We start from the raw sequence: 10,706 nt of genomic DNA, 5'->3' as shown, positions 1-10,706 counted from the left end.
AACACCTGGTGAAACAAGGGCAGAGGCCCTAACAGTCCTCCAGACGCCATGCTTGATAAAATAATCATCTGTACTCTCATTTCACCCATGGAGATTCATTCACTAATGCTATTTTAGCACTAAATGGAGAGTCACTGCTTGTGTATATGTGTAAGATGACAGAAATAGTCAGAAAAGGGGAAATTAGGGAGTGACAGCACGGGGGGTAAAAGAGGCTGTGCTCAGTCATTTCATATTAATGCTGTGCATTAAAAGTCTCTCTAATGAATAATTGATTTGCAGAAAAATGTAGCGATTTGCAGTCCCCTTGGGCTAATGAAATGTTAAATCAACCTGCTCAGTGTTTCCAGCACAGCCTCCAGGCAGGGTGGATGAGTACGGGTCTGCAGGGACACTGCTTTACACTCAGGGCTGGGCGGCTGAAACAGGAATAGAAACACTTCCCTACCACTCTTAGCTGTCAAGGAGGGATGCGTGGGTTTTTTTGTACAGCTGCGGCTAAACCTTATTGTCTTTCACCCATCTAAAGCATGCTTTTACGAAATATTGATTCCTTGCGTTTTCTCCTCATTTGACCGTCTAAGGCTCTGCAGCTATGTCTGATCTGTCAGTTCACTATGGCTGAAAATAAAATGCTCACCTGACACTTTTGGCTCTATAGCTTCGAAATGTAGTGAATCTTTGCAGTCTGTGGTGTGTGATGTCAAAAACTCCTCTCATCATCTTCTTTAACATGGAATGACCCTTGTCACATCAAATTTCATGGACTGATTTGATTCGGTGATGCAATATTTTGCTCATATCCTGAGAGCATGGCCCAAATGACGATAGAGGTAACTTCATTTGAGGATAGAGAAAACTCAAGAGCTATCTTTTGAGGAACCAGTAATCCTTCTCCTAATAAAACTGCCTCCATTAGTCTTTAGAAACTTTCTCTTACCACTATGTTAGTCTAATTTACAAATCAGCCCACCGCTACTAGCTCCAGAGTGTCCTCCTACTCTCAAAGTAGTCATTCCTGCCTGGTCTTCCTAAATGTAACATTAAGCCCTTACATTTGATCCAGATCACAGTAGCATGACTTGTCTTTAGTTCAGGCATGTCAAACTGGAGCCTTCCAGGCCAAAGTGCTGCGAGATTAATGTTTAATCTGACATGCTGAATCCAGTTTATGAAGTCCTTGCTAATTAGCTGATGAGCTGAATCAGGCATGTTTGATGCAGCAGTGTGCTGAAGTCTGCAGTGTTTTGGCCTGCGAGGACTGGAGCCTGACACATGTGCCTTAGTTCATCAATGTTCACCAGTTAAATCAGATATAAAACCCTAATGCTTTCCTACAAAACCAATAGTGGACAATACCTTCCCTTACTGATGACAATTGTCAAATTTTGTGGTGCACCTTAAGCAGTTCAAGCCTCAAGTACGGCTTAACTTTACCAGCCTCTTCTCAAACTGCATGGAAGACAAGCATGAAAACTCTTTTCTGTCAATTTGCTGTCTTCGAATGTAGACTGAAGATGCATTTGCTTGAAAAACATTTAAATGAACTTAGACACATAGATATCTATGTATCTAGGTATCAGCACTGACTTTTCTGCCAGTGTCTTTGCTCAAGGGTATCTAGCTCCAAGCTGACAACTAAACACTTATATAAGTTGTGCTGATAAGCGCGTTGGCTAAATGCCTTAAATGTTAATGGAAACGTAAAATAACATATGGTGCAGTCTGTGAGAGCGTTTTGTGTCCAAGCTGCTGGAACTGCCATCAAGGCACCTGAGGAACAATGACCTTTCAGATGACTTCACATGATCATATTAAAATCTGCTTATATCCTGCTTGATTTCACTGAAATTTTCTCATGAGAGACCGCCGGGTGACTTTACTGTGATTTGTTCCCACCCTTTGGAGAACCTGGGGTAATGAGAGTGGAATGAAACAGACCAATAATAAAGGTGTCTTTATTCCAGGGGTGTCCAGTTATTTGGGTATGCTGTTCCCCCATGTAACTTTGAATTCAGGGAGCTTCCTCACTGAGGTTTAGGCAAACAATGAAATATTAAAGTTGTTTTCCATTTCATCTTTCCCTCCTTCGCTTAGTTTGGCATTAATCTGCATGTATATGCCACCCATCACAGGACATGTATAACACCCCCCCACCCCCCCAACACAAATAACGCTTACACATAACCCAAACTAACATACAACAATGTAAAACAACATGAATAAGTCCCTTTGTCTGAGGGTGCGTGCTACCATGACCCTTTGCATATGGTTTTCTGCTGAGCCACACCTCCAGAGTCCCAGGCGCCACCACCACAAGCCAGCAGCAGAACGCTACAATATATAAACGCTCTGCTCTCCTTCTAAGACAGTACCTCCCAACCCTGGTCCTGGAGGCCCATTGCCTGCACATTTTTGTGGTTTCCCTGCTTTAGTGCACCCACTTCAACACAGTAAGAGGTTGTCAATGAGCTAAATAGTTGGGTCAGGTGTGCTGGGGGCAGAGAAAACATTCAAATTTGCAGAGCAGTGTGCCACCAGGACCAGAGTTGGGAAACATCCACAATACCTGTCTGGTGGAGGTATGGCAAGTTGCAATGCAGTGATTTCATATGTAGTGTAAGGAATCTGATGTTGACCAAACATTGAATACTGGCAGAATTTTACTACTGTGCAGGATTTGGATCAAAGTTGAGATTGGCAAGCGATAATTATCCAGAACAGCAATTACCATTTTTCATGTGGCATCTGAGAGTTTTAATTAGATAAATGTTGTGTAAAGGGGCCTGCTTAACTGATAACTCCATTCAGAGCCTTGACACAAACACAGTAATCAATGCTTTTAACTTTTTATTCACAGAAATTGAGACTGTTTGCTTTTTGATAGCGATGTCATTTTCATTGCAAAAATTTCTGGCAGGATTTCACAGTCAGAGTGAATGTTGACACAGCAGACTTTTTGGTGCAAACCTGTACCTGTTTCTGGTCTGTGTGTGTGTGTGTGTGTGCACGTGTGGAGACACCAGACACACATTTCAGGCCCCATATCCCTTATGATATTCCCTGAAGCGCCCAAGACACATGGCAAAAGAAAGTGATAATGATTTATTTACTTTTTTGGATGCACTGCAAAAATATGCAAACTTCAGATGAAATGAGCAAACAAATCTCAAAGCCTCGCCAGTATTTAAAGTGGCTTCCTGAATCCTTAATGAAGTGTACTGACCATGAAAGGAGGCATCATATGATCATTAAAACAGCTCAAAACATTGAAAATGTCAGATTTGTAAATCACCACAATACGCTTCAGGACCGTCCTTGGGAACACGAGAATAAATTAGGACTAGAAACTAAATGAGTAAATTAGTAAATCAGAATTAAGACAAAAACCTGTTCAGTCCACCTAGCTTTATTATTGGAACAGATCTGCTTGTGATTAGTTATGGAAAACAACACTGAATGCATTTGCTTTTTCTCCAGTTAGAATATAAAGCCTTTCTTAAAAATAAGAACACAAGGTATGCACTATTTGAATAAAGATGTCTTGAGTGAAGGGTTCTGTCATGCACAGCATTCAAATGAGAAAGACAGAATTGCCGTATGTCTCTGTTTCACAGTGTTTATTGACAATTTAGAAACCAATCTGTTCTGTTTTTCTATAAATAATGGTTTGTGCCGTGGAGGAACAGCAACTGATGCTCCGAACATTGGCAAAGTCTAATCAGGTTTCTCCTATTTCTATACAGCAACATGATGTGATCAGCTGTGTGTGAAAGGATTAAGTCTGAGGATGTATAGCAAGAGATATTCCATAAACACAATTAAGTTAGTGGTGCAATGTGTGGAAAACAAAGCTAAAATGTATGTGTAGGAACAGAGCTTAAGAAAATAATCCTACTGACCAGCTTGACATTATAATCCACATCATACTATGTTTATCATTCCAAAGTGGATGACCTTCAATGGCAAAAAAAAAACAATCACAGGATCAATTTCAAATTCTTTATCTTTAACATGAACGGATTACTCCAATGCCTGCAGTAATATTCCCTTTGCTTTGTTTTCTTACTTAAAGTCAATAAATGGGTCAATAAAACCTTGTTGGTAGTTCACAAACACAGACTTGTTGTTAACTTGTGATAATGTTATGATGCAGTGGTGGATTTGAGAGTGTCTGTAGGTTCTGTAGCCTATATATATTGCTGTTGTCGGAACAAAACCTTGTATCTCCAAAATGGTAACTTTACAGGAGAAGGAAAAAACCTATTATATCTTTAATGCAAGTTAACAGAACCAGACTTTTTTCCAAGTCAATTTGGGTCATTTCTTTTGGTCCATTCGTCATAAAATTTGCACACAATGTAAAGGACAACAGGCGTTTTCAAATTATGTCAAACTCAAAAACGAGTTTTTCTTCCGACAACAGCGATATATGGGCTATAGAACCTACAGACACTCTCAAATCCACCACTGCAATTTACATAATATAAAATATAATGTATATATGAAAACGATAAAAATACACTGGACACACAAACGTATATTGACTGATTTATTAATTCATGGACTGATTGGTTTTAATATTTATTTTATTTAATAAAAATAAACTTATTAGACTATTTTCAAATCAATCAAAATAAGTTTATTTCAGTGTGATAACCTGAAAAAAAATATATATATATATATAATTTTTTTTTTCAAGGTATCACACTGAAATAAACTTATTGGACTATTTTCAAATCAATCAGTCCATGAATTAATAAATCAGTCAATATACGTTTGTGTGTCCAGTGTATTTTCATCGTTTTCATGATCATGATCTAATCGAATCGGGCTCAGAAATGTGTCCACCTCTTCGTAGATGATGTGGTGGAGGTGCGCTAGGGGGCAGGGTGAGCGAGGAGCTTCATGTGGGCGGGCTTTAGTTGTGAGCACCAGCCCGAGGCGGGGTTACCGGTCCAGGGGGGAGGGGCTGATAGTTTTGAAATTTGAGGACTGGGATACACTCGGCGGTGAGGTTCAGACGAGGAGAAAATTCGGTAAATTGGGAATTTTCAGCCTGGCCTGCCTCTTTAAGGACAGGTAACCACGAGTTAAAAGGAGAAACGAGGAGTTTTAGTTCGCGCTGAGTCGGAGTGAACCTCAGCACAGACCCAGAGGGCTGAGAGCCGCTTCAGCCTCAGCCAAACGCCGCCGGAAGATTTCAGCGCTTTTTATAGCGGACAGCGATTTAACAGAAACTGGGACGAGTCCAATTTGCTTTCGTCCTCTAAAGCAAGGCTGATTACATGTTTCCACTGACAGTCAGGAGATACGAACATTCAGAGGACTTTTGGAGTGGAAGATTCCTGGAGGGTCACTGACTGAGTGGATGTTTGTTGTGGAGCAGGGAAGGAAGCACGGCGAAGCCTCGTTTCTTCCCCTGAATAGTGAAGAAGTGAAGACCCCCTGGGTGTCGAGGCTCCGGCTCGGATAGGTCCAGACACTGCGGACTCACAGCACACCACTGACAGCTAAAAAAAACTGCTTATCCCCCTTCAGCCGGGCAAAAAGGAGCTGGCAGCAGATGATAGAAAGTGAAAAAATGGGCTGGGCCACCTAGCTTTCCCTTTGTGGGCGCTCGTGCTCGTGGCTGGTGACAATAGGAGAGAGAGAGAGACGTAGAGATAGAAGAGAGAGTGAGAGAGAGAGCTTCACGCGCACACGCTGAACTGGAGCACAGTCTGTGGTGTCCTTTACCAAAACGGCTCCGGTCGACAGCTTAGGTTTCTGTGTATTTAGCAAATTTAGCCGTTTCTGAGGCGGTCGCTTTTACTTTTCCTCACAAACTGGCATTGGTTTCCTATCGTGTGTGAGCAGCTGTAGCTGAGATTGAGATACACATCAACCCGAACAGCAGACACCTACAGAGGCAGGAGGCAGCAGCGGCAGTGGAGACACCGAGATTGGATTGTTGGCGTGGAAGGAGGAGGGCGACCATTGGATACGGGAGTGGAGTGGTGTGTGGGCTTTAAGCGGACCCTAAATAAGCTAAATAAGGATTCAGAAACGGATGTTCCTCTCTTGGCGTGAAGGATACAGCCCGTTCAGAGCGCAGTCGGTGCAGAGGAGGTGAAGGAAGGAGCAGCCTTGGATAGACCTCAGTATCCCCAGTAATACACTACCCACTGGAGCCGTAGTCTAGTCTGGGCACAAGGAAGTTTAATTTTCTCTCGTTTTGGAGCGTTATTGGGGGAGACGTGACAGCAGCAATGGATCTGCGATGGCTGGTTCTAGCCTCTGCTCTTTTAGGTAAGTCTCACTTTGCCCTCAAAGCAAAGCTCAAGGCATCCTTGGAAAGCCTCACATATGCTGCGCTGAAATGGCTTAAGTGACTTGTTGCTGTGTTTTCTACTAATGCTTACAATGTCTCTATTTCTTATAACGCCAGCTGTTGTAACGTCTGTGTTGTCATGTGGGCTCCTGTGTAATTTTAGCGTTATGAGTCTGATAGGCTGGTTCACTTTGAAAGTGATGGGTTTGTTTCTTACTTGCAAATGAGGCATTTAGTCAGTTGGAATGCATATGACAATACTGTAGGCTGTCATTTGCCTATTACAATACAGGTTGGTGTAGGCTGGAAAGCCTACTGTAAGACTGTGGGTTGTTATCTCTGGAAACCAACTATCCTCCTACAGTGATACAGAAAGCCCAAAGGCTATTATCTAGTCACACAACTGATTAAAGGACTCATTTCTTAGCCAGTATTGTGACTCAGACCTACAACAGGATAGAAAAACTTCCATGACTGTTAAGTTTCAAGGGTTCTGTAAATGTGACACTGACTTCAGCCAACACCATATAGTTTTAATTTTAAAAATTGAGGACAAGAAATGTAGTGACAATCTTAAAAGACTTTAAATAACATTTCTTGCCTGGAACATTAGCATTAGACATGGTGGTGAGATTAGCCAGTCTAACACTCCTCCAGTGCTTTTACATGGGTGCAAACAGTCAGTGACAGATTGGGCTGATTTGGTTCCATGCTGTCTGCTCGGCCTTAATTTTGCCTATTTTTATGACAAACACTAGCCAGCTGGGGCTCATCAGCTCTGCATGTTCCATCAGGGGGCTTGGGTAGGGGGTTAATGTGAGTTTAGAGACCCCTGGAGAAGATTAGTGTTGCTTTATGGGGAAGTAAATCAAGCAAAGATTGGAAACTATGATCAGGAAGGCTGCTGCTTCTGTGTAAGGTCATGACTTCCAATTGTCATTGTAGACTGAGAATGAACTTGTGGAAAACGTGCATGGTCAAATGAATTAGTCGGAGTTTGAGCGTTCAGGTCAGAAAAGCTCTCATGCCCCCTTGGAGATGAGTTGGAGATGACCCACCTGGATTCCGACACACCTGGATGACTTCATATGCTGTAGTGCGTAATTATGGCTGCTTTGAGCATATGAGGGGTAGTCATAGATTACAGAGGCTGAAAATACAGCCGTGTCTGTCACTTGTACTTTTCCTTATGTTTTGTGTCTTATATGGCTGTAGTGCTGAGTGATGTAGATAGAATTTTAGTATTGTGATATTTACCAAATATCACTGTATCAGAGGATATATGAGTTTGCATTGATATGGTTTGGACCATTCTTCCTGAGTGCTGGTACTCTTTGTTAAAAGAATGTCTTACATGTCTGACAGCTTGTTATAATTGGTCTGTTTTGTTTCATTTTCTTCTCTTAAAATGGCACCAAAGGGAACCTTACACAGTATTTTTGTGTTAACTAGACAGAAAGCTCATTTCCAGTCGAGACATCTATTTAATATTTATGGACTTTATGCTGTTCCTTTTAAAACAATCTGAATCGCCCGTTAAATGTCATAAATTGCAGTTAACATTCTGGTCCTGAATACCATGAGTAAAAAGTGGATTTATGAAACTTAAACAAACTGCTAAGCAACCGGGGCACTGCTATTTTATAGGCCTTGTATTATATATACAGTGCTCATTATTTAATAACTATAGTGCTAAAAAAAATCACTGAAAAGCCATCATGGTATACCGGTATAGACAAAATATTACCCAGCCCTAGACACTATTTTCAAGTGATGGACAAACGGAGATCTCTCTGTCTTTTTGTTGTGGATCTAGGTTAATGTGGCCCTGAACTGGGTGCCACTTTTTTGAGATTTCCTCCCCCTGCTCATTTTCCACTCCCACCCTAATGACAAAGCCCTCAGATCCATGTAAGACAAATTAGAATGGAGTACTATTATTTCTATTTTTCAGAAAGTTTCACACTTCCGCTTGCAAAACACACATGCTAACAGACTCACACTTTGGCAACACCGTCATTTGCATATTCTGCATGTTCTGTGCCACCATCACTGACTCCCCCTCCCCCCAAACACACCCCTTCTTATATTCATTCAAATATACACCCTGCGTCTAAACAAACAACAGATGGCTCTGCTTTCCTGGACAAGAGACATGTTAGTTCTGCAGGGAGGGAGGGAGGGAAGGGATGAGGTGGAAAAGAGCCTGTGCCCACTGTTGGCTTCCATAGTACACCAAGGATTTGTCCTCTTGTGCCAGATTTCCCTTTTCCACTGAAGATGACTCGTGCTATTGGGATGTGTTTTAAGTATTGCCTCGCAAGTTTCAAGCTCAGCCCCAAGCATTTTTTCAGATGTGGTTGTGTGCATTGGTCAGCATGGTCTTACAGCAGCAATGCTCTTTAAAGAACATTTCAGAAAGTACTATGATTTTGATATTTACTTAAGGATGCAGTGTCTCATGATGCTAACTTCTTATTATAGTCTCTTACCTTTTCCATCTGCTCGGCATCATTCAGAGTTGAGGCCATTATCAGCAATTGAGAACAATTGGTTTGTTTTTCCAGACACATGTTTAGAGTCAACCTGAAATTACAGTTGACCATTTTTTTTTTGTTGGTCAATGTTTCTGGGCATATCAAGCTCAAATCATCAGACAAAATTCTTGTTTCACTGTAATCTTTGACTGAACTGTAGTGACTTTTGCGTGCCTCTAAGCACATTCTGAAGTTTGATTATATGACTGTCTGCCTGGGAAGGGAAAAGTTACATTAACCAGTGATATCATATCATCCCTCCCCTTCTTTCTGCTGCGCCCCCTGTACTACCAGGATTTTGTCCCACCCCTCCAGGGGTGCCTGAGATGCTTCGGGGTGGATTATAGACTTCTGAGTCTATGTTTATTTTGGAATGACTTTTGCTTTTTTATGATCCAGTCAAACACTGATGGAAAAATTATGTCCCACTGGTTATTATTTCCCACCTGATTATGCTGTTTCTCTCAGAAATATACAAGATTAAGAAAGAAAAACATATTCTGATTTCCAGTTCATCTTGACTTACAAAGTGCCCAAAAGTGTACTTTGTAGTAATGCTAATGTCTTCAATCCTGTCCGCAAAGGGCCTGTGTGGCTGTAGGTTTTCATCCCAACCAAGTGGAAGCAGACCGATCAGTTGTTTGAAGACCAAATGACCAGAGGCCATTTGATTTAACAAGTCAAATCAAGTCTGCTCCAGCTTGATTGGAATTAAACGCTACTGCCACACTGGCCCTTTGTGGAAAGGCCTGAAGACCCCGACCATAGAAGAACCACTTTTGTTTTAACATTTTAATTGATTTTCAGTTATTTAAATAACTATCCGTTGAAAAAGTCTTTGGAGAACCAAAAAACTTTTTTGAACAGTGTGACAGGGATTATCATGCAGAATACAATTTATAACTTCAACAAAATATGTTCATGACATCACATCATAAAGTTATAAATCCGCAAGAAATATATAATAAAGTTAGAATTTTGAGCACCTGAGAATGAGCCTCAGCACATTCCGACTAATGAAAATAGGAGGAAATGAGTGTAGAGCCAAGCTTACTTTTTGCTGTGAAATCACTGGTGTTGCACAAAAATGTTGCATTACAGAGATGTATTTACATTTAAAACATTTTTTATTATGTAAAAAGGGCAATTAGTAGATTTTCGTGTCAGGTGAGTAACATAACGGAGACTGCCTCAGATGAGCTAACGAGCTAGCTAATGAACTAATAAGACCTTCACTTTTTACAGTTCTGTTAAAACAAGTGTTGGTGAAGTGTTGGTCTGAATATTTACTCTGTATTTCCATGTAGAAATGCAGTGAATACCCAGATTGTGATTCCAGTATTCCAATACTAGCATCTGGACTGGTTAACCGAATACTCAAGTATGTGTGCACATCCCTAATAAAAATGCCATACAGTCGGTGATGGATGGATTTGAAACTGGCATAGCTGCAGCTGATTTAGTGACTTTTGAAGTGACGTACTAGATGCTCTAGACACGGTCAACGGTTGAGTCCCCTAGGCAGATAGACAGGGGACTGTGAGGGGGAGAAAGTGAGAAAGAACAGGGCTGGGTCAGTATTTAGACCTGTTGTAACTTTCCCAGATGGTGAGATTTTTTTTGTACATTCCTAGAAAGCTACTTCCCTCTCACCCTCTCCCCTTATCTTTATCTCTCTGCTCATCTGTGTTATTTCCTTAATCTGTTCACATAACAGCAGGAGAGGCCATAAACCGCTTCCTCATTTACACACAGTTAATAGGCCCACAAAATAGGAAAAACACTCATAAAAGGCTTTTTTTTTATCTGTGTCTGCCCATTGTCTTCATAATTAGTTTTCCTGTTCATGGGAAAAC

General features: G+C 41.2%; 1 protein-coding gene across 2 annotated transcripts in view; it reads left to right on the top strand.

The window, feature by feature from the left end:
* The first annotated feature begins 4,970 nt into the window (after window positions 1-4,970).
* Window positions 4,971-10,706, top strand: part of igsf3 (immunoglobulin superfamily, member 3) — a 154,127-nt gene continuing 148,391 nt past the window's right edge. For both annotated transcript variants that reach the window (XM_036562047.1, XM_036561982.1), the window contains exon 1: window positions 4,971-6,291. In XM_036562047.1, the coding sequence (XP_036417940.1) occupies window positions 6,252-6,291 (40 nt within the window). In that variant the 5' untranslated portion in view covers window positions 4,971-6,251. The remainder of the gene's footprint in view (window positions 6,292-10,706) is intronic.

This window comes from Colossoma macropomum, unplaced genomic scaffold (assembly GCF_904425465.1).
Source record: "Colossoma macropomum unplaced genomic scaffold, Colossoma_macropomum, whole genome shotgun sequence".
NCBI classification, from domain to species: domain Eukaryota; kingdom Metazoa; phylum Chordata; class Actinopteri; order Characiformes; family Serrasalmidae; genus Colossoma; species Colossoma macropomum.
The sequence above is the reverse complement of the archived record's forward strand: the minus strand, read 5'-3'. Positions and strand labels throughout refer to the sequence as shown.